The following is a 27,760-nucleotide window of genomic DNA, read 5'->3' as shown; positions in this document are numbered from 1 at the left end:
CTTGTTCTGATTCCTTCTCCAAAGAGTTTTCCCTTTTTCTTCCCCTTTCAAAACAACATAAGTGCAAAAGCTTTGTCAGGATGTCAGGAATTAAAAAAGCTTCAGAAACATTTTGATTCATTTAACATTACTCTGAAACTTTTTAGAGTAAGAGTACCAAGTCACTGAATAAGACAATCTTGAAATTAAATGATATTTTACAGTTTTGAAAACACCTTCACAGATCTTTTCTTATTAGATTCTCAGAGCAACCTTATGAGTTGGCACTGTCAAAATTCAGTTCAACAAACAAAATCCAACTAACAGAAAAATTCACAGCTAACATCATATTTAATGGTTGAAGACTGAAAGCTTTCCCCCTTAAGATCAAAACAAGACAAAGATGCTCTCGCCACTCCTATTCAACACTCTATTGGCGGTTCTAGGTGGGGCAGTTAGGCAGGAAAAAGAAAAGACATTTATATCAGAAAGAAATAAAACTATATTTACAGATGACATGATCTTATATGTAGAAAAATCCTACAGAATTTACCAAAAACAAAATTGTAACTAATAAATGAATTCAGCAAAGTTGCAAGGTACAAGATTATTATCTAAAAATCAGTTGCATTCCTATATGCTAGCTATGGATAATCTGAAAATGAAATAGAAAAAAATCTATTTATAATAACATCAGAAAGAATAAAATACTTATGAATAAAGTTAACCAAAGAAGTGTAAGGTTTGTACACTAAAAAACAGAAAACATGTTGAAGGAAAGTAGAGAGCTAAATAAATTGAAAGACGTCCTGTGTTCATGGCTTGGAAGACTTAATATTGTTAAGATGGCAATGCTACCCAGATTTATCTACAAATTTAATGCAATCCCTGTCACAGTTCAACTGCCTTTTTCCCGAAAATAGACAACATGATCTTATAATTTGTATGGAATTGTAGAGCCATATTTGCCACAACAATCTTGAAAAAAAGAGAACAAAATTGTAGGACTCATACTTCCTGATTTCAAAACTTACTGCAAAACTACAGTAATCCAGATGGCATGTCACTGGCATGAGGAGAGTCATGTAAACCAATGGAATACAATTTAGAGTCCAGAAATAAACCCATACATTTATGGTCAGTTGATTTTGACCAGGGTGCCAAGATCATTAACTGGGGAAAGAATAATCTTTTCAACATATGTTGCTGGGGCAACTGGAAATCTACATGTAAAAAAATGAATTTGGATCCCTGCCTCACATCACATACGAAATTAACTCAGAATGGATCAAAGACCTAAACCTGTTAAGTTCTTAGAAGGAAACATAGGTGAAAATCTGTATGACCTTGGATTAAATGGTGATTTTTGAAGATATAAAACAAAAACACAAGCAGTGAAAGAAAAACGTAGATAAACTGGACTTCGTTAAAAACTTTCATGCATCAAAGGACACTGTAGAATGAAGACAACTCACAGAATGGGGGAAAATATTTGCAAATTATATCTCTGATAAGTATACATATTTTATATATATTGTTTATATCCCGAATATGCAAAGAACCTTTTCAACTCAACAAAGATAAGACAGTGCAATTTAAAAATGGGCAAAGCATTTGAATAGAATAGACATTTCTCCAGAGAAGATGTACAAATGACTTAGAAGCACATGACAAGATCTTCAACATCATAGTCTGTAGGGAATTACAAATCAAAACCACAGTGAGAGATAACACTTTACATCCTCTAGGATGGTCATACTATTTTTTTTTTAAGACAGTAACAAGTTTTGGTAAGGAAGTAGAGAAACTAGAGCCTTCATTGCTGATGGAAATGTAAAATGATGCAGTTACTGCACAAAAGTTTTGCAGTTCCTCAAAAAAACTAAACATAGAATGACTCAGCAATTCTACTCCTGGGTATAGACCCAAGAGAATTGAAAACATATGTTCATACATTAACTTGTACATACATTAACAAGTGGCATTATTTATTCATAGTTGCCAAAAAGTGGAAGCAACCCAAATGTCCATCAGTGGATGAAATGATAAATAAAATGTGGCATATCCATACAATGAAATCTTATTCAGCCATAAAAAGGAATGCAGAAGCCAGGTGCAGTAGCTCTCAAGCGTAATCCTATTGCTTTAGGAGGTCACAATGGGAGGATTGCTTAAGGCCAGGAGTTCAAGACCGGCCTGGGCAACATAGACCCAGTCTCTACAAAATAAATAAATAAAAATAATGAAATAACTATCACATGCTACAACATGAACCTTGAAAACATTGTGCTAAGTGAAAATCCAGTCACAAAGATGACAAATTGTGTGATTCTGCTTACATGAAATGTCCACAATAAGCAAATTCATAGAGACAAAGTAGATTAGTGGTTGAGAAGGAATGAAAGAAGGGATGAATTGAGACTAACTGCAAGTAGAGACAGAGTTTCTTTTTGGGGTGATGGGACTGTTCTGGAATTAGATAGTGGTTATGGTTGTACAACATAGTGAATATACTAAAAACCATTCAAAGGCTGAGTGCAGTGGCTCATGCCTGTAATCCCAACACTTTGGGAGACCCAGGTGGGAAGATTGCTTGAGGCCAGGAAGTCAAGACCAGCCTGGGCAACACAGGAAGACCCTGTTTCTAAAAAAAAAAAAAAAAAAATTTTAATTACCTGAGTGTGGTGGTGTGTGTCTGTAGTCCCAGCTACTTTGGAGGCTGAGGTGGGAAGATCACTTGAGCCTAGGAATTCGAGGTTACAGTGAGCTGTGATTGTGCCACTGGGCTCCAGCCTGAGTGATACAGCATGACCCTGTCTCTCAAAACAAAACTCTCCAAAAAACAAAAACCACCCAAGTATACGTTTTAAATGATTAATTTTATATTATATGAAATATATCAGCCGGGCGCAGTGGCTCACGCCTGTAATCCCAGCACTTTGGGAGGCCGAGGTGGGCGGATCATGAGGTCAGGAGATTGAGACCATGCTGGCTAACATGGTGAAACCCCGTCTCTACTAAAAATACAAAAAATTAGCCAGGGCGTGGTGGCACATGCCTGTAGTCTCAGCTACTTGGGAGGTTGATGCAGGAGAATTGCTTGAATCTGGGAGGCAGAGGTTACAGTAAGCCGAGATCGCGCCACTGCATTCCAGCCTGGGCAACAGAGTGAGACTCTGTCTTTAAAAAAAAAATATATATATATATATGTGTGTGTGTGTGTGTGTGTGTGTGTGTGTGTCAAAAATGGCAATGAGAACTCCATTAACATTTATTGTATAATCCCTGAGTGGTGCAGGAGAATCAGAGCTTAGAATCTTGTGAGGAAGGCATGGTACTTAAATAAGTCTAATGTAAGGCAGCTTGTAATAAGTAGTACAAAGACAGCTGAAAAAACACAAAGGAGATATTCAATTTTACTAGGAACCAGGGAGTTTCATAAACTTGGCTTTGCAAGGTGGGAAAGATTTTCACAGGTGGAAGGGGTTTGAAATAGGGAATTCAGTCAAAAGGAATAGTGTGAGTGAAGGAATGGAGTTTGGAATGTGAGGTACATGGGGTTAGGGTGGGGTGTTGAGGTAGATGACGCAGAAAAATAAAGATGAATCTTGCATAGGTGACTGTGAGTAGCATACTAAGGAGTTTGGGCTTTATTACTTAGGAATCATATTTTTAGTCTCAGGTCATGTCTGCTGGCGGAGGGAAGGCTGAGTTGGAGGAGAACAAAAGTTAGAACCAGGGACACCGGTTATTACCATTGCAGTTTTTTAGGAGAGGTGATATAGCTGAACTAGGTTATGGTTGTGAGACTGGAAGGGAGGCACATCCGAGTGAGTGCAGTAGACTTAGTACTGACTCTTGGTTGTTTATGTGTGCATTCTGGGGATAGGCAGTGAAGGGAAGAATGACCCTGAAATCTTGAATTTAATGACTTGAAACGATAATGATGATATTAACAGAAGAGGAACACAGCAAGACAAACAAATGAAAAAGTGAATACTGAGGAGAAGGAGGTACCACTGTATTTGGCATTTAGTCATTGGTGATTTTGAAGACAGCAATTACAGTAAAGTGGCTGCTGGAAAGGATTTCAGAGAATGGTTGAAGAAGATAGCCATAGGATGAGAACATGGAAGTCAAGGAAGGAGACTTGAAAGGTTTGGTAATAAAGAGAAGAAAGAAAAGGTTGCTAGTTTGAAGTGAGTTAAAAGAATTAGAGAGTAGAATTAAAATAGAATTATGGGATTTTTACTTTTTTAGTGACCCGTGAGAGGCTTACTGGCAATGTGCCAAGATTCAAGAGAGCAAAGATTGGGCAGGGTGGTAGTGATGGGATAGCCGGGCGTGGTAGCTTACGCCTGTAATTCCAGCATTTTGGGAGGCTGAGGTGGGCGGATCACTTGAGGTCAGGAATTCGAGACCAGCCTGGCCAACATGGTGAAACCTGTCTCTACAAAAAATACAAAAATTAGCTGGGTGTGGTGGCGGTTGCCTGTAATCCCAGCTACTTTGGAGGCTGAGGCAGGTGAATTGTTTGAACCTGGGAGGTGGAGGTTGCAGTGTGCCAAGATCGAGCCACTGCACTAACTCCAGCGTGGGTGACAGAGTGAGACTCCATCTCAAAGAAAAAGACAGGGGAGGGAGCCTTCTGCCTCTTTAACCATTTGAGATGCATGTCCTGAGATGCTTCTGTGAAGTTAAGAATATTAATTTTTTGATATGAATCTGACAAAACTAGACATCAAAATATGCCATATATGTTAATTAAAACAATGTAGTACTAGTACAGAAATCAGATAGTTAATGAAGTAAAACAACCAACCTAGAAATAGAAGCAGATATACCTGAAAACTTCACATACGAGATTTAAAATCAGTGTGGAAAGCTGGAAATCACCCATAATTTCATTTTACAGTCAGTTGTTTTTCACGTTTTGGTGTGTTTCCATTTAGTTGGTTTGCTATACTTTAAAAAAAAATGATGCTGTAGGCTGAGCGTGGTGGCTAACACTTGTAGTCTCAGCACTTTCGGAGGCTGAAGCAGGCGGATCACATGAGGTCAGGAGTTCGGAACCAGCCTGGCCAACCTGATGAAACCCCATCTCTACAAAAATTACAAAAATTAGCCTGGCGTGGTGGCGCTTGCCTGTAGTCTCAGCTACTCGGGAGACTGAGGTGGGAAGATGGCTTGAGCAAGGGAAGCAATGGTTGCAGTGAGCTGAGATGGCGCCCCTGCACTCCAGCCTGGGTGATAGAGCCAGACCTTGCCTCACACACATACACCAAAAAAAACTGTAAAGTAAAATTTCTATATACAATTCTGTGATATGAACCCTACGTCAGTGTGTTACGAGAATTTTGATCCTTATATGATATATATAATCAAGTGCAGGTATGTTGTAGTTTACAGAACCATTACTTTGAAACAGGACCTTTAGGTTGCTCCTAATTCATCACTGTTAAAATAATGCTGTAGGGAACAAATTATACATAAAAGTTTTCTATATTTGAAATGATTTTTGTGAGACAAACTTTATTTATTGTAAAAACAGTTACAGCAGTTCAGAATTGTGAAGAGTGAAGGTGTTTCCTTCACATCTTCTTGTCTTTCTCCTTGGTGGTAACCACTGTTAACAGTTTAGTGTGTGTCTTTTTAAGTTTAGTTTTTATTTTTTTGTAGAGACAGGGTCCTGCTTTGTTGCCCAGGCTGGGGTGCTGTGGTGTGATCATAGCTCACTGCAACCTCATACTCCTGGGCTCAAGCAATCCTCGCACTTCAGCCTCCCAAGTAGTTGGGACTACCGGCATGTGCCACCATGCCCGGCTAATTTATATACCTTTTGTAGAGACAGGGTCTCACCATGTTGCCCAGGCTGGTCTGGAACTCCTGGACTCAAGCGATGCCCCTGCCTTGGCCTCCCAAAGTGTTGGGATTACAGGCATGAGCCACTGCACCTGGACTAGTTTCTTTTGAATTTCTGAGTAGTATTCAATTGTATGGCTCTCCTATAATTTCTTCATTCATCTTTTGGTAGACATTTGTGTTGTTTCCATTTTTAGGCTATTATGAGTACAGCTGTTGTGAACATTTGTGTGCGTGTCTTTGTGTGGATGTATTTTCATTTCTTTCAACTAAAAACCTAGGGGTGCACTTGTTGGGTCACATTAACTTTGTAGAAACTGTGTTTGCATCTTTGCCAGTATTGAATGTTGTCAGCCTTTTATATTTTTCTTTGCATGCTTTTCCCCCCAAAAGACCAAAATGGGAATTGTTTTTCTTTTCATTATAAACTTGTAAAGGAATTCTAAAGTTCTAAGGGATGCCAGGCAGGAGGTTCATCTATGTGAACAGTTATTAGTTTGAGATAGAGAATGTCAAGGATATCCCTAAAGGCTCTTCAAGAGATAACTATAGGACATGTAAGTTTAACTTATTTCTACCCCATCACTTCTAGTCCCACGTGACTTCAGAATTTTAAGAGAAGTTATTGTTATAGGAATATGTAGCACAGAGGGATTCCATAGGCCTGAAGATTAGTACTGATGGCCTTCCTTGCGCTATTCTAGGCCAGTACTATCCGATGAAACTTTCTGCAGTGATCTAGCCGCATGTGGCTCTTGAAACATAGGGCTAGTGCAACTGAAGAATTGAATTTAACTAAATTAATTTTAATAGTGAAATATGTGTAGTGATTTCTTTGCTGAACAGTGTAGTTCTGAAATGTTATTTTTCAGGAAAGATCCTCTAACAAGAAATAGTTGAGTGAGACATGTTAGCTGAGCTGGCCCTGGGGCAGGTTTGTGTTTTCAGTCCTTCCCTTTCCTGTGACAGAAGTGAAACCAAAGCCTAGAGCACCACAGAGGAAGAACCAGTGGATTCATAAGGGTGACAGTTCAGGTAGAGGAAGCTCTTTTGTTCAGATGCCACACTCTTTATTTTTCTTTCTGTTTATTTTGCCCTATTAAATTATTTGGTAAAGAGTAAAGCCTACTTTAATCCAGTTTTTTAAGTGGACCTTTGGACGAAAGTATGTGATTTAAATTCCAAAACTGTGCAGTGTTGTCCAGAAGAGTCCTGATTAAATCCCCCCAGTTTCTTTGATGAAGATAAGCAAATAATCTTTCTGCACATGAAAGGCTTTCAAGTAAGTAATGATGTAATTACCTCACTAAAGTTTCCATTAAAGGTTTGTTGAAATTTTCATTCTTTATAGTAGCAATGAGTTTATAAGTTTTGACATTTTAAGTTGTTATAATGAAGACATTTCTATACCCTTCAGATGGCTAAATGTTCTAATAACTCAACATATAAAATGCCTGTCAGTTTTATATTTTCATTTCTTTTTTTTTTTTTTTTGAACAGTCTCGCTCTGTCACCCAGGCTGGAGTGCAGTGGCACAATCTCAACTCACTGCAACCTCCGCCTCCTGGGTTCAAGCAATTCTCCTGCATTAGCCTCCGGAATAGCTGGGACTACAGGCACACACTGCCATGCCCGGCTAATTTTTTGTATTTTAGTAGACATGGGGTTTCACTGTGTTACCCATGCTGGTCTTGAACTCCTGAGCTCAGACAGTCCTCCCACCTTGGCCTCCCAAAGTGCTGAGATTATAGGCGTGAGCCACCACGCCTGGCCTTTACTTTCATTTCTTCACAGCTGCATGGCTATAGTGGTTGGCTTTCATTATTGTTTCCTAGGGGCAAGGTCAGTGTTAGAAAAATTGTGGAATTTTCCATTGACATTGCTGTGGTGAGTAGACAGCTACTATTTATAGAGACTTATACTTTGTTGAAAAAATGAGATGCCCTGCTTGGCTTACCATAAAAACACAGATGCTTCTGGATTCCAGTAGGGAGGCCTTTTGTTCACAGCATCTGTTTTGGTTGGCCAGCCAGATGACTTCTGTGGATTTTGTCACTCCTTTTGAAGGACACTTGACAAATAAACAAGTTTATAAATGAGTTAGCATTTTATAAATTTATTTTATTACTTTAGCTATATAGTTCTGTGAAATATTTTGAACTCTTAGGTCATTTTAGCTCAATTTTCTCACTTCCTAAATAACCTTGAGACGATCAGTCCTTTGTTAATTGTTTATTCTGCAGTTGAGACAGGTTTGTATTGATCTATAAATTTTTGTGTTCAACAAACGTTTAATAAGTACTCAGTGTGTACTAGGCCCTTTACTAACACTGGGAACTACAGATGTGAGCAAGATATAGTCTCAGTCTTTGAGAAGTTTAGTGTCTTATATGCAATGCAAACATGTAGACAGATGATAAAAATATAGTTGAGTGCTTCCATTTGAAGTTTATTTCATCAGTTTAATGGGGAGGGGCAGGTGTCTAGGAATGCCTTCCAGAAAAAGTAATGTCTAAGTGGAGAATTGTAGAGTGAGTGGGAGTTGTCCAGGGACGGAGCAGGGGTTAGCAGGGGAGATTATATAAAAGAAAGAAGCTTGCAGGTGAAAACGACCCTGGGAAAGTAGAAACTGAAAAAGTTCAGTACATTTCTGTCAGATGGCTGATCAAGCTGTGACTTTGGGCAAAATGCTATCAACATTTGTTGAACACAGAAATGCTGTCTCTTTCACAAAGCAGACTTGTGACCTAGACTTTATTCATCTCGTGCTCAATTAGTGATTTCCAAACATTTATCATGAATTTCATAACTAAAAAATGTTTTGATTATGTACCCTCATGTATTGATTATATGACAGTATTTATTTATAGATGATACGTAGTACTCAAAGTTATATACATAGTAGAACATGTATAAAAAAAAGGATGAGCTAAAGATGACAGGTACAATATTCTCATAGTATTACTTTTACTAAAAACACAGAAAGTAGGCCAGGTGTAGTGGCTCACGCCTGTAATCCCAGCACTTTGGGAGGCTGAGGCAGGCAGATCACTTGAGTTCAGGAGTTTGAGACAAGCCTGACCAATATAGCGAAACCCTGTCTCTACTAAAAAAATACAAAAAATTAGCCCGGGTGTGGTGGCACGTGCCGGTAGTCCCAGCTACTTGGGAGGGTGAGGCAGGAGAATTGCTTGAACCCGTGAGGCAGAGGTTACAGTGAGCCGAGATCATGCCACTGCACTCCAGCCTGGGTTACAGAGCAAGACTCCATCTAAAAAAAACAAAAAACAAAGAAACCCAGAAAGTAAAGTGGTACATCATTATTCTTTAAAATCTTTGTTTAATATTATGTGATACAGCTGCTCAGAGGGCTGTTGCTAAAATCAGTTTATTTTGATACTTTAATGGCAGTCAAAGCCTGGAACAAAATGGAGGAATTTGGCTGTACTTTCTAAATCATATTCTTTTTTCTCCAGACTTTTTCACCATTTATAGAAGTGCTTTATTGAAATGTGGCTGGTAAATTTCCATCTATTAGTTTTTCTTGCAGATTAATAAAAATATATTATACTTTTATTGTGCTAATAAATGGGTTCCAAAAGTCACTGTAAGTCTTCATTTGGAAGATATTTTAAAAAGTTGTAGAATATTCTGTTTCTGACTTTATAAAGCATGAAGATATGAGATTTTGGTATCTTTATTTTTTAGATTATATATATTGTTTCAACAGCAGAATCACTTAGCAATGGAAATGTTTCCAAATATCCAATTTTGAAATGCTCTATTAGGAAAGAATTTTTCTCTCTCTCTCTCTTTTTTTTTTTTAGAGACGAAGTCTAGCTCTTATCCCCCAGGCTGGAGTGCAATGACGCCATCTGGGCTCACTGCAACCTCTGCCTCCTGGGTTCATGCAATTCTCCTGCCTCAGCCTCCTGAGTAGCTGGGATTACAGGTGTGCATCACCATGCCTGGCTAATTTTTGTATTTAAAGTACAGACGGGGTTTCACCATGTTGGCCAGGCTGGTCTCGAACTCCTGACCTTAGGTGATCTGCCCGCCTCAGCCTCCCAAAGTGCTGGGATTACAGGTGTGAGCCACTGCGCCTGGCCGATTTTTTTCTCTTTTTCTTTTTTCTGGAAAAGCTGAAAAGAATTTTGACATGTCGCTAAATATTTTTATTTTGTAGGGGCAGAATGAGTTTTTTTGTTTTTTAATATCTTCTTGGTAGCATACTACTTATAACCTCTTCAGAAATATTTAGCAAGTTTGGAACTCTAATCTTTTTATTTTTAAAAAATTGTGTAACTCATCTACATTTAACAAATCTTTTAAGTACGTTTCTTGTGGTGACTAGTGAATCTGTATGGATTTAAAAACAAAAAAAAGATTATGAGGCCAAGGCAGGTGGATCACTTGAGGCCAGGAGTTTGAGACCAACCTGGCCAACATGGTGAAACCCCATCTCTACTAAAAATACAAAAATTAGACGTGGTGGTGCACAACTGTAGTCCCAGCTACTCTGAGCTGAGATTGCGCCACTGCACTCCATTCTGGGTGATAGAGCAAGACTCTGTCTCAAAAAAAAAAAAAAAAAAAAAATCGGTGTCTACTTCCTATCTCCCAGAGTAGAGTAGAGGAAGATTCTATATTGATACAATTAACCTCAGTGACATCGGAGGTACCTTGTTCTGACTTAATTACAGCAATAGTTTACCTGTGAATGAAGCCGTTAAAGGCTTTTGTATCAGATGCTATCACTGTAACTTTATTCTGAGAATAATAATAATAATTATTATTATTATTTGAAATGGAGTCTCACTCTGTCGCCCAGGCTGGAGTGCAGTGGCACGATCTCAGCTCACTGCAAGCTCCGCCTCCTGGGTTCACACCATTCTCCTGCTTCAGCTTCCCGAGTAGCTGGGACTACAGGCGCCCGCCACCACACCTGGCTAATTTTTTTGTATTTTTAGTGGAGACTAGGTTTCACCGTGTTAGCCAGGACGATCTCAATCTCCTGACCTCGTGATCCACCCGCCTCAGCCTCCCAAAGTGCTGGGATTACAGGCGTGAGCCACCGCGCCCGGCCAGAATTCTTTTTTAAAATTCCAGTCAAAGCAGTCATTTCATCAGTGGTTACAGTTTTCCTGTAAAATGCCTTGTTTCATTTACAGTTAAGAATACCTCCCTTTTAATACATTGTTCCTTGGTATCTTACAAAATTGTATTTCTTGTATATTTCATAATTACCCAACAAATACAAGATGAAAGAATCATCTATATTTTTATCCAATTGTATAGCAAACCCCACACACTGTATTTTGTCCTGATATCTTCAAGTCTTTAGGGTTTTCTAAGAGCTTTTGACTATACTTACCAATAAAAGAATACATTTAGTTTGTCACCATTTTTATTTCTGTGTATAATTTCATCTATGGTCCATGGCTTTTCTTAGGGAAACAGCAGTTTCGACACTAACTTTCATACAGTTTTGTGAAGTGTCACATTAAATAGCCTGTGATTTTAGACATAGGTGGAAAAATTATAGACGTTTAACTCTTGCTGTGAACACTTAAAAGCCTGGTGGATTATGAGGACTTTGTTCGTGCCATCAGATTATATCTTAAGGTAGAGTAGACACGTAGAGTGAGGTTCATCTTTAATAAAAATGGGCTGGGTGCGGTGGCTCATGCCTATATAATCTCAGCACTTTTGGGAGACCGAGGCAGGTGGTTAACCAGGTCAGGAGATTGAGACCATCCTGGCTAACATGGTGAAACCCCATCTCTACTAAAAATACAAAAAAATTAGCCGGGTGTGGTGGCGGGCGCCTGTAGTCCCAGCTACTTGGGAGGCTGAGGCAAGAGAATGGCGTGAACCCAGAAGGCGGAGCTTGCAGTGAGCCGAGATCGCACCACTGCACTCCAGCCTGGGTGACCGAGTGAGATTCCATCTCAAAAAAATTAAAATAAATACATACATACATACATACATACATACATGGTATGGCTGGATGCGGTGGCTCACGCCTGTAATCCTAGCACTTTGGGAGGCTGAGGCTGGCGGATTGCCTGAGCTCAGGAGTTCGAGACCAGCCTGAGCAACGTGATGAAACCCCCATCTCTACTGAAAATACAAAAATTACTGGGGCGTGGTAGAGCACGCCTGTAACCCAGCTACTTGGGATGCTGAGGCACGAGAATCGCTGGAACCTGGGAGGCAGAGGTTGTGGTGAGCTGAGATCCGCCACTGCACTCCAGTCTGGGCAGCAGAGAGAGATTGTGTCAAAAAACGAAACAAAACAAAAATAAATAAGAAATGGTGTAAAGTCAATATAAATACAAGTACTAATATTTTATTTTTACACCCCAAAGGATTATCGTATAATACAAACACCCTTCAAGTACACATATCCCACTTTAGAGACTACTGCCCTAAACAACAGGGATAATTATATTGAAACTGGCCTTTTAGTTAAAATAAAACAAAGCCAAAAATAATTCACTTTCCTCTATAAACTTATATTTGGGAGACAAATGTAAGAATAATCAGCTTGGCCGGGCACGGTGGCTCACGCCTGTGATCCCAGCACTTTGGGAATCCAAGGTGGGTGGATCGTGAGGTCAGGAGCTCAAGACCGTCCTGGCTAACACGGTGAAACCCCGACTCTACTGAAAATACAAAAAATTAGCCAGGCATGGTGGCAGGCACCTGTAGTCCCAGCTACTCGGGAGGCTGAGGCAGGAGAATGGCGTGAACCCGGGGGGTGGAACTTGCAGAGAGCCGAGATTGTGCCACTGCACTCCAGCCTGGGTGACAGAGCAAGACTCCATCTCAAAAAAAAAAAAAAAAAAAAAAAATCAGCTTTGGCTTGAGGTTTGGAGAATGAACACTTCTATGACTACCTGTCATAGCTCACTAGGAAACCCTAGTGAACCACGGAAGGGTTATTGGTTAAATATATTGTATAAAGGAACATTTTGCTAGTTGCTGTTGACCAAAAAGGCTGTTTTTAAAAAAATATATAGTCTGTAATTATTTTTGTTGAAAGATATTTGGAAGATGGTTTTTCTCAATCTATAGGAGATACAGTTTGTAGCCACCTGGGATCTCTTATAAAAAGATACTTTTTCATAGTATACTTTTTATAATATACATAAAATTTCATAATATACTTTTGATAATATATATAAAATTTGATACATGTTTATCAAATTTATTGAATTTACTTTAGTGCATTTTTATTAGTCAAGATTCTTTGGAAGACATGGAAAACTAATTCAGAAAAGCTTGAGCAAAAAAAAGTGTGTTGGCTCATAACTAATATTCAGGACTGGTCTCCAGAACTTGGTTGCCAGGTCTGTGTTTCCAGGTTGTCTGTTAGCTTGTCTGTGTCTCTGTGATAGTTTCACCGTTTTACAGTGGAAAGCCTTTCTCCGTGGGGTGCTCTGACTTGCAGAAGAATGCCTTTGGTCTAGTGCCAGCATATATAAAATCCTGTGGGTGGGATAGAGTAGACGTAGTTGCATGTGTGCTGACTGGCAGTCTCACAAAACCACATGGAATGGGGAAGGAACAGTTTCCCAAAGGAAAGGTTTGCTCTTACTTCAGAGGAAGGGATGCTGGGAGTCAAAAACAATAGATGTTCGTTATAGCAATGAGAGTGATACAGAAGAGAGGACAGAAAGGCATAAAGTATTCTTTAAGGGAATAGAACATGACTTAATTTGATTTTCCTAATCATTGATTCTTACAGAGCATGCAAGCAGCAAGATGTCCTACAGATGAATTATCTTTAACCAATTGTGCAGTTGTGAATGAAAAGGATTTCCAGTCTGGCCAGTGAGTATCTGACTTTGTTTTCTTTTAACCTGCTAAATGGCATTTCGGAAACTTCCAGAGAGTCATTTTTAGGAAACGTTGGAAAATATTTTTAATTTTTCTTGCTGAGTTGGAAAATGGAGATGATGAAAAATTGTGTATTTGAATCATTACTGTGTCAAACTTTGATAAATACTGTATAATGTTTTTTAAATCACATACAGTTTTTTATGTATAAAACTTTAGTTTTCATCGGTTGTCTTAGGAGAGCTAAACATACTGGTTGTATGAATCATATATAGCAGAGTTGTTAGGTGTTTGATTTTGGCCAACTCAAATTGTTTGAGTTTTCCTGGCTCTACCAATTACAAACTGGGTGACCATTTCTGTACCTCTATGTCCTGATCTGTATAATGGAGATGATCTCTTCTTCAAGGTAGCTATGAAGAGTAAGTTACATAAATAAAGCGCTTAGGACAGTGCCCAACATGTTAACAAGCCCTTAGTAAATATTAGCTGTTATGGTTATTATTACCATGGTAATCCAAGAGACATGAACATTGGAAGATGGGCTGGGTGTGGTGGCTCATGCCTGTAATCCTAGTACTTTGGGAGGCCAAGGTGGGCTGATTGCCTAAGCTTAGGAATTTGGGACCAACCTGGCCAACATGGTGAAACCCCATGTCTACTAAAAATAAAAATTAGCCAGGCATGGTGGTGTGCGCCTGTAGTCCCAGTTTCTCAGCAGGCTGAGGCATGAGAATCACTTGAACCCAGGAGGCAGAGACTGTAGTGAGCTGAGATGGCACCACTGCACTCCAGCCTGGGTGACACAGCGAAACTCTATATCAAAAAAAAAGGAAAGAGAAAATTGGAAGATGCAAAGCAAATGTAGAATCCTTAAAGGCATTTTGCATTGTAATTTATTTTAACTGATTCATATCACCCCACTGCCAGGACTTCTAAAGACCCTGCTGCAAGTTCAGTGTCATCCATATGCTTCTGAGATTGGTACACATAAGAAGATGAAGGGGCTGTAGGGAAATAAGAGGCAAGGTGGTAGGGTTTTAACTGAGCATTTTTCTTAAAATGTTGTCTGTGAAATACATGAGTTTCACAGAGTTAGAAATGCTAATCATCTTTGGTTTCCAGCTTCAGAGTAAGAGGCTGTACTATATGGTGATATTAACATTGTTTCCAGTGCTAAACATTCTGTGATGCTAAATTGAGCACAGGACTTTCAACAGATAAACTGAAGTGTAGATAATCAGTGTGAGAATTTGTAGAATTCTTTTACATATGTTAAATGTTCACTGTGCTCATGGTGGGGTTACTCAAAATGTAGTTGATATAAGGAACATGTGTTCTAGGGACAAGAAAATATGTATAGAAACATTAGCCATTGATGTGAAAAATTACAGCATTCTAAGAAGATAATTTTTAAAAAGATAGTGAGCTAGGCATGTTGGGGCATGCCTGTAGTCCCAACTACTTTAGAGACTGAGGCAGGAGAATCCCTTGAGCCCAGGAGTTTGAGGCCCGCCTGGGCAACATAGCAAGACCGCATCTATTAAAAAAAAAAAAAAAAAAGATACTGCTGATGCATAACAGGATTTGAAGCTTCTGTCTTACACATAGTACTTTCTAGTTACCTGGTATAGGAGATTATCATGAGAGGACTATTTTTTTTTTTTAAACAGGTAATTTCTGAACAGGGAATTAGCACAAAATTTTTTAAAACAGTAAATATTGATGTCTACATGAAAGCTGATGTATTTGGGAATTTTTAAAATCTTTTTTTTTTTATTTTGTAGGTTGTTCTAGCCTGTTGACAGAGTCTGCAAATAAATTTAATAAGTAGTCTAAAAACTAACCTTTTTTGATTGCTATGTCCTAGCTCTTTTATCTTTGGCTCTCCTTATTTTATTAGGATGTGAAGTAATTCTCAGGAGAGGAAATTCATCTAGTTTTTATTTGATATCAAGGACTCTAAATCACTGGCTTCAGTTTTATGTAAACTGGAAATGTTATGAAGTTGGTATTTTGGATGGTATTTTGGCTGGATTCTACTTGATGAGTGTTTGACCCAAGGTGCTCCTTATATCTGGAACACATTTGGGATTGCTGATAGTTTTGGAAACTAAATTTGTGGTTCTGTTTCTTCAAGACACAGATAATAATGTTTCCACCTGATACTCATTAAATATCAGTTTGAAAAGAAATACATTTTGAAATTATGTTCTTCATTTCCTTCAAAGTGGAGTACTAACTACCTTTCTGTCCTTTAGGCATGTGATTGTGAGGACCTCTCCCAATCACAGGTACACATTTACATTGAAGACACATCCATCAGTGGTTCCAGGGAGCATTGCATTTAGTTTACCTCAGGTAACTCAGATGTTAATTTATTCTCTTCTGTTTTTGAAAGTCATAGAATATAAATAGTCCGTTCATTTTAAGCAAGCATCATCCTATTACTGTATTGATTCATACTGAAGAAAAACATCTAAGTATTATATAAGGAATTTAAAGATACAGTCTTTTCTTTTTTTTTAAGACAGGGTCTCGTTCTGTCACCCAGGTTGGAGTGGCATGATCACTGCTCCTCATCTCAAGCAATTCTCATACCTCAGTCTCCCAAGTAGCTGAGACTACAGGCTTGTACCACTGTGCCTGACTAATTTTAAAATTGTTTGTAGAGATGGGTCTTAACTGTGTTCCCCAAGCTAGTCTTTAACTCTTAGGCTCAAGTAATCCTCCCACCTTGGCCTCCCAAAGTGCTGGGATTATAGGGTGTGAATCATCACGCCCAACCCAAAGACAGATTCTTAACTGCCAATTTTTGCTATGGCTGCCTTCTTTTGCCTTGATTTTTTTCCCTAATTTTTAAAGATTTTGCAGTAAAATCAGTCAGCTATCACATAAAGGGTCAAGTTATTTTAATATTAACTCCCAGGGTAACAGAAAAGATAAAAAACATTTTATTTGTAAAACTGACATCTAAGAATAGTGATTTTATAATGTGATGGCGTTATACTAAAGAATTTGGAAAGAGTCTTAAATTACAACATAAGTTGCTAGGCTCCCATAACAACTGGATGGGTTATGATTACAGTTACAACTGTTGGTGGATTCTCTGGAATCCAGAGAATTAGATTGCTTAGTGCTGCCCCAGGCACATCATACAGAATATAAAGCACCACAAATACTAGTCTGTATCTTCTTCTTCCTTATCATTTTACTCAGGCTGCTGACTGACCCCAGTCCTAAGTAATGTAAATGCAATCCCTACCTCCTCCTAGTATGCTAATGAGCATTGGTAGACTTCCCTGAAGGTTTAGAGAAAGAGATCAAACACTCATTTAAGAACTATTAGGCTGGTTGCAATGACTCATGCACTTTGGGAGGCCAAAGCTGGTGGATCACTTGAGTCCAGCAGTTCAAGACCATGTGGGCAACATGGCGAAACCTCCTCTCTACTAAAAGTACAAAAATTATCTGGGCGTGGTGGTGCCTGCCTGTAGTCCTAATTTCTTGTGGGGCTGAGGCAGGAGGATCACTTGAGCCTGGGAAATCGAGGCTGCAGTAAGGTGAGATACTGCCACTGCACTCTAGCCTAGGTGACAAAGTGAGACCCTGTTTAAAAAAGAAAACAAACAAACAAACAAACAAAATTATTAGATGGGCCAGGTGCCTCACACTTATAATCCTAGTGCTTTGGGAGGTGGAGGAGGATCGCTTGAGACCAAGAATTCCAGACCAGTATAGCGAGACCCTTGTCCCCCACACTGTCTCTACAAAAAAAAAATTTTAATTAGCTGGGCATGGTGTCACATGCCTGTAGTCCAGGCTACTTGGGAAGCTGAGGTTAGGAGGATCACTTGAGCCCAGGAAGTCGAGGCTGTAGTGAGCTATGATTGTGCCACCATGCCCCAGCCTGGGCTACAGAGTGAGATTCTGTCTCTTTAAAAAGAGGAAAAAAAGGAACTATTGAAGATCTCTTGAAGCCCTCAAAAATTACAGGAAATTTTCACTTACTATTCCACCTGTCTGTTTGATACCTCTTCATTATCCAGACCACTTTCACATTTATTTCTAGAGATTAAAAATTTGGGATACTCCAGGGTTCATCAGCTTTTACAGTGTTCCATTTGGGATTCTGATTGTTAGAAATAGCTTGAGACGTGACCGTTTCTCCTTGTCTCTGTTTTATTTAAATTAAAAAAAAAAAATTTCCCCCAACATTTACTATAGGCCAGGTTCTATTCTCAGTACTTTGGCATGTGTTAGCTCTTTTAATTCTCCAAACAACCTTATAAAATAGCTACTGTTGTTATCCCTAAGGACTGCTGTATCAGTCCATTTTCATACTGCTATGAAGAAATAGCGGAGACTGGGTAATTTATAAAGAAAAACAAGATTTCATGGACTCACTGTTCCACATGGCTGCGGAGGCCTCACAATCATGGTGGAAGGCGAAGGAGGAGCAAAGTCATGTCTTACATGGCGGCAGACGAGAGTGTGTGCAGGGGAACTGCCCTTTATAAAACCGTCAGATCTCGTGAGAGTTATTCACTGTCATGCAAACAGCATGGGAAAACCCACGCCCATGATTCAGTTACCTCCCACTGGGTCTCTCCCATGACACATGGGGATTATGGGAACTAAAGATGAAATTTAGGTGGGGACACAGCCAAACCATATCAGCTGTCTTTGGGATTGAAGTACAGAACCTAAATGTGGCTTCCTTTTGACTTAAAGTCTAAGCTTAACGAGCATGGTGCTAAATTTCAGGTTGGCTGGAAGTGGGGTGGGGTTTTACAGAAGAGGTCTTCTGGGGGAGGTGAAGGGCAGAGAGGAGGGAAACAGGATGTGGTAAGAAAGCAGCAAGGGAGAGAACACTTGTTGCACGTATTCACAGTGCAGCATCTTCTAAATTACCCACTATAGAGTCTGCAGTGTTCGGATGAGCAGGCGAACTGTTGATTTTCAACCAAAAATTGTTTTTCTCATTGTTCTTTGGAGTGTTATCAGTAATTACTAATTTTGAATCTATACCAAGCAAGCCCCAAATTCCTGCCTAAACACAATCTGGCCTGCCTTCATACTTCTTGCCATTATAAACAGTAGGGATTTGGGAAAGCCTAAAATCTAGCTGTAAATGTCTAAAAATCTTCTGGCTAGTATACAAAGAGTAGCTATGACTATCTAATGATTTCAGTCCCTGATTGGGTTTCAAAATAGATTTTCTGACCAGTTTTAATTGAGTCTTCATGAATCAAATGTCTTCCTTTTTGAGATACTGTAACAAACAGTAAAACTAACTGCAGCAGTACATTTAAAACACTGAAGTGTGATCTGATACAGTGAAGACCTTCTGTAGCATCATATTGTGCAAAGGAGCATCCTTCTCAGTGGTGCCAGCTTTACTGCAAAAGGCAAGCTTTGCACGTTTTGGAACAGATGTTCAGATATAAACTATAGCACATGCATTACTTTCCTGGGGTAAGTAACAGAGAACCATTGCTGGTGGCTTAAAACAACAGAGATTTATTCTCACCATTCTGGAGGCTGGAAGTCTGAAATGAAGCTGTCAGTAGAGCTATTCCCTCTCTGAAGGCTCTAGGGAAGAATCTGTTCTGTACTTAGCTTCTGGTGTTGCCGGCAATCCTTTGGTATTCCTTGGCCTGTAGCTGCATCATTTCAGTTTCTGCCTCTGCTATCACATGATGGTGTTCTGTCTATGTGTCTTTGTCTCTTTCTTCTTAGAAGGACACCAGTCATATTGGCTTAGGGTTCACCCTAATTCATTATGGCCTCATGTTAACTTGATTACATTTGCAGAGATCGTATTTTTAAATCAAGTCACATACACAGGTAGGGGCTAAGACTTCAACATACTTTGGAGGGGGAGAGCACAGTTCAACCATAATAGCATACCATGTTTTGATCTTTGAATGTGTTCTGAAAATTCATTAAAATTCCTCTTTTTTTCTTGTCTACTTTTGATTGCTTTGGTTTTAAGTATCTTTTTTTTTTCTCTTTTACTTTACAGAGAAAATGGGCTGGGCTTTCTATTGGGCAAGAAATAGAAGGTAGGTATATTTTTTAGCCACCTGATAAAGATTTTTTATATTATTTTCTCAGATATTGAGAGCTGTACAATTTTTTATTACTAGTGATCAGACCTTAAACATTCATTGTATCAGAATACTGGTTAGATCTATGAGAATGGAAGTAAATAGTTATGGTACCTCTCTTCCTATATCTTTTATGAAGTGTGTGATAAGGTCATCATAGTTCAAGGCAAGGAAAGCAATTTATGACTTCCAGCTTGGGGGGTGGCGGGGTGGAAAGACTAAGCTGCTAATAGATAATAAGCCAAAGAGCTAATAAGCAAAAACTGGCATTGTCTCTTAGGCAATGTGGCAAAGTTAAGAAATGGAGTATGAGTCGTCTTTAGTCAGATGATTTTATGTCAACTTCATGGATACAGTGGGGGAAGGAAAGAAAACGCAAGTGTAAATTAAACCAGCTTTTCTTCTGCTTGTCTTTAAAACTTAAAAAATTATAGAAAGGTTGCAAAAATAATGCGAAGAATTTCTGTATACTACCTTTACCCAGCTTTACCAGTTGTCATATTTTCTTTATCTTTCTGGCTCCCTGTCTTCCTCTCTGGGTCTCTGTCTCTCTCTGTACACACACACACACATATACTTCTTTTATCCTACTTATTTAGGAACCTGACAACTTACCATTTTTTCTAAGTTACATGGAATTTAAACATTGGGGCTATTTTATTTTATTTTATTTTTGAGATGGAGACTCGCTCTGTTACCAGGCTGGAGTGCAGTGGCGCAATCTCAGCTCACTGCAACCTCCGCCTCCAGGGTTCCAGCAATTCTCCTGCCTCAGCCTTGCAAGTAGCTGGGACTACAGGCACGCGCCACCACACCTGGCTAATTTTTGTATTTTTAGTAGAGATGGGGTTTCACCATGTTGGCCAGGATGGTCTCAATCTCTTGATCTCGGAATCCGCCTGCCTCAGCCTCCCGGAGTGCTGGGATTACAGGCATGAGCCACTGCACCCGGCTAACATTGGAGTTATTTTTAGTTGGCTTTTTCTCTGTGGAAGTATGAACACTTGTTAAATTTAATGAGAAAATGGGGTAGTATGTAACGTAGGTTTCTAATTTTCATAAATTTTCTAAATATGAGGCTAAGAGTACTTAAAACTTTGAATCTAGATATTTCCTATTGTGACAAGATACAGAAATTCAAGTTTATAAATTTTGATGAGTTGAGAATTGTGTTTTGTGGTTTAAGTTGTAAAAGCATTGTTCTGCTAACAGAAATGCTTATCTTGATTGTAAAGTCAGATCTTTAAAGAAGTGGCTCAAACAGACTTAATAAGCAAAATTGTAAAACCCAGTAATCAGGTGGGAGTAAAGTGGAGTAAGCTTGAGGGAAGGTAGAGTTTTGGGGCCCAAGTGATGTGGATGATGTGGCCATAAAGGTAGAAAACTGGTTCGGTTTAAGTAGAGATGTAGACCAAGATGGGATAGGAGGTGTGGTTTGAAGGAGGAGTGCTCAAGCATTCTGGAATGGGAGTTCCGTAAGGTGAAACATTTTAGTCAAGTCAGTGATTTTAGTCTGAGGGAATCTTCTGGAGGAATCATTTAGTCTGTCTTCTTTCCATCTAGCAGTGCCATATTTTAAGTGTTACAGGCTAATGTTTTGACTACTATATATACACCTATCATTGTAAAGTCCAAGTTTATTCAAAGAATTGGATAAACTTATTTTTTGCTTATAAAATCTTTATTAGTCTTTTATATTAAATTATTATTAGCCATAAAATAAGAAAACATTCTCAATCTTCTGCTTTGATCCTGGATGAAATCTTCAGGACTCAAGAGTCCCTGACTCAAGAGTCCCTTTGGGACTGACCATGGTGCTGACTTGGCGCTGCCTGGGATACTGTCCATGGTGCTGCCCATAGCACTTGAAATGGTAACAGCTTGGTCTTTTCTATTTGGGAACATTGGCCTTAAACTAAAATGCATTTGAAAACTACAGTCAGCACTTTACTACAGTCAGTAGTAATTATATATTTATTTATTTATTTTTGAGATGGAATCTTGCTCTGTCGCTGAGGCTGGGGTGCAGTGGCATGATCTCAGTTCACTGCAACCTCCTCCCCAGTTCAAGCAGTTCTCCTGCCTCAGCCTCCCAAGTAGCTGGGATTAGAGGCATGTGCCACCACGCCTGGCTAATTCTTGTATTTTTAGTAGAGAAGGGGTTTTGCCATGTTGACCAGGCTGGTCTCAAACTCCTGACCTCAAATGATCCACCCACTGGATTATAGGTGTGAGCCACCGCGCCTGGCCGATATTTTAAATACACTGATTCAAATTTCTCAGTATGAAGATGACATGAATATATGTATACACACACATATGTATGCATCATGACATTATGATATTGTTTTGGTATCTTTAATGCACAAAATGGTATTATACTATACAAACCTTTCTGCTGTAGACTTGTCACTCAATATTATGTTTCCAAGGGCCATCCATCTTTTTTTGAGATGGAGTTTTGCTCTTGTTGCCCAGGCTGAAGTGCAATGGTATGATCTCTACTCACTACAGCCTCTCCTCCCAGGTTCAAGTGATTCTCCTGCCTCAGCCACCTGAGTAGCTGGGACTTACAGGCATGCACCACCACTCTGGCGAATACTTTCTATTTTTAGTAGAGATGGAGTTTCACCATGTTGACCAGGCTGGTCTCGAACTCCTGACCTCTGGTGATCCACCCACCTCAGCCTCCCAAAGTGCTGGGATTACAGGTGTGAGCCACCACGCCTGGCCAGGCCATCCATCTTTATTAAGTATACATAAAGTTGGTTTTGTTTGTTTTTTTTTTTTTTTTTTGACAGGGTCTCACTTGGCTGGAGTGCAGTGATGCAGTCATGGCTCACTGCAGCCTCAGTACCTGGCTAATTTTTTTATTTTGTGTAGAGACAGGGTCTCACTGTGTTGCCCAGTCTGGTCTCTAAATTCTGGACTTAAGTGATCCTCCCGCCATAGCCTCCCAAAGTTCTGGGATTACAGATGTGAGCCACTGTGCCTGGCCAAGTTTTAATTTTAATAAAAATTACTGTATAGTATTCTACATTATGAATATACAAACATTTTTCAATGTTTAAGTACTATAAATAATGCTGCAGTGAACCTCCCTGTAGATGTTTAGACAAATGTTCTAGCATCTTTCTGGGACAAACACCTAGAAATGGAATTGCTGAATCAATATATTCATTTTTACATTAAGATTTCAACCTACAAATATTTTCACTACATGAGGGAAATAACTAAGCTCTCTTGCCTATCAAAGTTACTCAGCATATAGCCTGTATTTTATAGGAAATGTTAAGAAGGAGCAAGCCATCCAGAATTGGAGACAGGAGAGTGTTCTGAAACTTTTAGCCAAAATTTGAACTTATTATTTGATCTTCAGTGTGTTTTATGTTCCTTCCTCAGGCTTTGTTATTTTGCTTTTGAAGTAGTTAAAATATGTTTATGTCCCCCCTTTAAATACAGAAATCTGATTATACAAACAATTTCATTTAAATAGTTTACAGAAAATCGGCCGTTTGCGGTGACTCATGCCTGTAATCCCAGCACTTTGGGAGGCCAGGGCGGGCGGATCACGAGGTCAGGAGATCGAGACCATCCTAGCCAACATAGTGAAACCCTGTCTCTACTAAAAATACAAGAATTAGCTGGGCATGGTGGCATGCGCCTGTAATCCCAGCTACTTGGGAAGCTGAGGCATGAGAATCACTTGAACCCAGCAGGTGGAGGTTGCAGTGAGTTGAGATCGTGCCATTGCACTTCAGCCTGAGTGACAGAGCAAGACTCTGTTTCAAACATAAAATAAGAGTTTACAGAAAATCCTTGTATATAACTCAAGTGGCTAGAATATAAGAAATAAGTTTAGAACAGAATTTAGAGTATGAAATGACCATAAAGACTTATCTAGTTCAGTATTGATTTATAGATGTGACAAATCAAGGCACAGAGAACTTAAATTATTTACTTGGATTCTTCTGATTGCTAGCAGAATCTGTTGAAACATACATACTCAAAGTCCCTTTGAAGAGAACAGCTTTGTTTGTAATTCACTAGAATCTTTGCAACAGACATTTAATACTGCACAGTGACTTTTTTTGCTTACCTCTTGCTATTTGACCTTAGTAGCTCACAAAAGTTCCATGCCTGTTGTTCAAAGCAAGTGTGAAAAAAGTCTCTTTTATTACCTGCTTTTGTGGTGAGAACTGCAGAAGCTCACTTACCCCATGTGACTTGGACTGGTAGTTAAGTGAAAAGTTGGTTAAAGGCCTTTTCTTGGAGGTTTGGTCCATGGATTGGAGTGCTGTATTATCTTTTGTGCATACACTTCACCCGTAATTTCCAGGTGGATTTCTTTGAAATGGCTGGAGAACTTAGACTTTGTAGAGCATCCGAGAGTGCCAAAACCTCTTGGATTTTTGTAGAGTTCACTCCCAACCTTTTCTGATTTTAATGCTCATACCTAGTTAGCAGTATTTTTTTTCTAGAAGAAACCCTTCATTTAAAAAAATTTCCCAAAGCTTTCAACTTAGATTTATAATATCTATTCTAGAATGTCAAAGTCATTGTAATAACAGTTCAACAACCAGACCTTCAGAAGTTTTTATACTATTTAATTATATATCATAATTAACTGTAACAAGCGTAACTAGCACAGACAGATTCCAGAATGAACTTGGCTGACCCATGATGTGTAGCAGCTCCGTCTACAAGCTCTGAGCATTAGGCAAACCATAGGCTGATGGGTATATATTGGAGGGATAAAAGTTGGTCAGCTTTCTGATGAGTCAGCTCAGTGGAAGTTGCTTAAGAGAGCTGCTACTGTATCCTTAAGGGGACACTGGCAAATTTTAGGACAATTATCTTCAGGGAACCTAAAGGGAAAATAAATGTGTGTGTGTGTGTGTGTGTGTGTCAAGCCTTATTGAAGAGTAGTGATAGACTCTTTCTTACGGCACATAATCAAGTTGCCCTATTTGGGGAAACTCAAATGCAAAAATCCTCTTGAACTTTTCTGGGTAGCTTACTCTACTCTTTCCTAATAGTACCACTACACTCTATAGCACTGTAATATTTTTTGCTTTAAAAGTTTGTTTATAAACTGGCATTTATAAGTATACTTTTGAGCTGATTTAAGAATCAAGTCTTTTTCCTAGGGAAATGCTTCTTTGTAACTAGCAAAATTTGTTTTAACACATATTTTTCTAAAAATATGATACGTAAACTCTGTTGTAGTTGTACAATTCAAGGTTTTTGGTTGAACAGTTATTACATGATATAAAATCATGTGTAACACTTTAATATTTAAATTTATTACACTGTAACCTAAAAGTCATTTTAGAACTTTTTATGTGGCTTGAACAGGAATTTTCTTACCCAAGGCTTTGTATGTGTGGTTTATTGCCTCCTTCATTATTAGCATGGAGACCATGGGTTTTCTGTTATTGTTGTTTCATTTAAACAGTTCATGAATATATTAAGCACCTGAAAGAAACTGAGATGCTGTTAATCTGAAGAGGAGTTAAAAACCTGGTCCTTGCCCTTATCTACATGCCGCGCATGTGGAACTTATTATAGTTCCCTAGATGTAGCAGGTGCTCAGGCAACATTTTTGTAGTAGTAAAAAAGAAGTAAAAAAGAAATGTCAAAGTCTAACTTGCTCTAGAGCAAATTCCCCTAGTAAACATTGTTTTTCAAGCTTCTTTTTTTGCCTTGCATCCTACTTTCTTAGGCCAGAGGAATTCATCCACATTCCACCTTAGCTGTTTTCTTGTGTCAAACAAAAATCTTATTTGGAAATAGCATGTTATGGCACCTGTGTCGGGGCATGCCATACTGCACTGCATTGAATGAGGAGAAAGATGCGGAGGCCATGTAGGGAGGATTGTGATCCTAACGAGAGTGGGATGAGGGATAACAACAGACTGCGTTCAGTATTTCTTTTGTTGTTGTTGTTGAGACGGAGTCTCGCTCTGTCACCCAGGCTGGAGTGCAGTGGCGTGATCTCGGCTCACTGCAAGCTCCGCCTCCTGGGTTCACGCCATTCTCCTGCCTCAGCCTCCCGAGTAGCTGGGACTACAGGCGCCCGCCACCTCGCCTGGCTAATTTTTTTGTATTTTTAATAGAGAGAGGGTTTCACCATGTTAGCCAGGATGGTCTCGATCTCCTGATCTCATGATCCGCCTTCCCAAAGTGCTGAGATTACAGGCGTGAGCCACCATGCCCGGCCTGCCATTCAATATTTCTGATTCATTTAGATGGGGAAGAAAATCTCTAGTGGTTATTATTTTTTAAATCTGTACCTGTGTGTCCCTCCGGTGAAGGCCGTTTAAGCCCCATTTTTGGTGAAGTAGTTTTATTATGATTCATTTATGTGAAACTTTTAGTTACTAGAAACACAACAGGTATTTGATACTCCTGTGATTTTTTAAAAAATGCTTCTTTTTTTCCCCTAGTCTCCTTATATACATTTGACAAAGCCAAACAGTGTATTGGCACAATGACCATCGAGATTGATTTCCTGCAGAAAAAAAGCATTGATTCCAACCCTTATGACACCGACAAGATGGCAGCAGAATTTATTCAGCAATTCAACAACCAGGCCTTCTCAGTGGGACAACAGGTAGTTTTAAATTTTCTTCCATTCCTTTAACTTTATAGGTATTCTAATTTCTGCAGTTGTCCAAAAATAATTCTACCTTTTAAAAAGTGAGAGGAGCTTTGCGTATCAACTGGTATATCCAAGGTGAGTGATAAAAAGTGAGGGAAATGTATTTACTGAACTTCAAGGAGTCTGTTCAGAAAAATTCTAAAGTAGCTTTTAGATTATAATGTCATGTATAATTACAACAGCTTTTCCCTCAGCAAATTTGGGAACCCTGCAGACATATATATCTGAAATTTCTTTTTATATCATAGGACATTTGTTTTGCCTCTGGAATGTCTGTCTCTTTCACTAATATAGTTCTGTAGAAAACATAGCTCTTGGCCAGACATAGTGGCTCACGACTGTAATCCCAACACTTTGGGAGACTGAGGTGGGAGGATCACTTGAGCCCAGGAGCTCAAGACCAGCTTGGGCAACATAGTGAGACCCTGTCTCTACAAAAATTTTTTACAAAAATAGCTGGGTGTAGTGGTCTCAGCTACTTAAGAGGCTGAGGTGGGAGGATTGCTTGAGTCTGGGAGGTTGAGGCTGCAGTGAGCCATGATTGTGCAATGGCACTCCAGCCTAGGTGACAGATCGAGACCTTGTCTCAAAAAAAAAAAAAGTTCTTATTTTGGTTATGGGCTTATTTGAGAATCTTAAGAAAATTGAATTCCTGCTAGGTAGGAAAAGGATATAGTGCATTATTTTAAAAAGAGTACTAGAATTGGAATGAACCTCAAGAGATTACCTTATCTAACTCCACATTTACAAAAGAGGAATTTTATTTTTTTATTTTTTAAAATTTTATTTATTTATTCATTTATTTTTTGAGATAGTATGTTACCCTGTCACCCAGGCTGGAGTGCAGTGGCGCCATCTCAGCTCACTGCAACCTCTGTTTCCTGGTTCAAGTGATTTTCCTGCCTCTGCCTCGTGAGTAGCTGGGATAACAGGTGTGCACCACCACACCCAGCAAATATATGTATTTTTTGAGACAGAGTTTTGCTCTTGTTGCCCAGGCTGGAGTGCAATGGCGCGATCTCGGCTCACTGCAACCTCTGCCACCTGGGTTTAAGTGATTCTCCTGTCTCAGCCTCCCGAGTAGCTGGGATTACAGGCATGCACCACCACACCTGGCTAATTTTGTTCTTTTAGTAGAGATGGGGTTTCATCATGTTAGTCAGGCTGGTCTCAAACTCCTGACCTCAGGTGATCCACCCGCTTTGACCTCCCAAAGTGCTGGGATTACAGGCATAAGCCACCATACCTGGCCTTTTTTTTTTTTTTTTTTTTTTTTTTTTTTTTTTTAAGGATAGGG

General features: G+C 39.2%; 1 protein-coding gene across 5 annotated transcripts in view; it reads left to right on the top strand.

The window, feature by feature from the left end:
• NSF (N-ethylmaleimide sensitive factor, vesicle fusing ATPase) overlaps positions 1-27,760 on the top strand; it is a 162,274-nt gene that overhangs the window by 15,950 nt on the left and 118,564 nt on the right. For 2 of the 5 annotated variants that reach the window (XM_025363251.1, XM_025363250.1), the window contains exons 2-5: positions 13,595-13,680; positions 15,948-16,047; positions 19,715-19,754; positions 26,249-26,415. In XM_025363251.1, coding sequence (XP_025219036.1) covers positions 13,595-13,680; positions 15,948-16,047; positions 19,715-19,754; positions 26,249-26,415 — 393 coding nt within the window. Of the gene's footprint in view, positions 1-6,298; positions 6,313-13,594; positions 13,681-15,947; positions 16,048-19,714; positions 19,755-26,248; positions 26,416-27,760 lie in introns of those variants that run through there. The other 3 variants (XM_025363252.1, XM_025363254.1, XM_025363255.1) reach the window with 3 other exon arrangements.

This window comes from Theropithecus gelada, chromosome 16 (assembly GCF_003255815.1).
Source record: "Theropithecus gelada isolate Dixy chromosome 16, Tgel_1.0, whole genome shotgun sequence".
NCBI lineage: Eukaryota > Metazoa > Chordata > Mammalia > Primates > Cercopithecidae > Theropithecus > Theropithecus gelada.
Note: the sequence above shows the minus strand (reverse complement) of the source record. Positions and strands in the feature narration are given on the sequence as shown.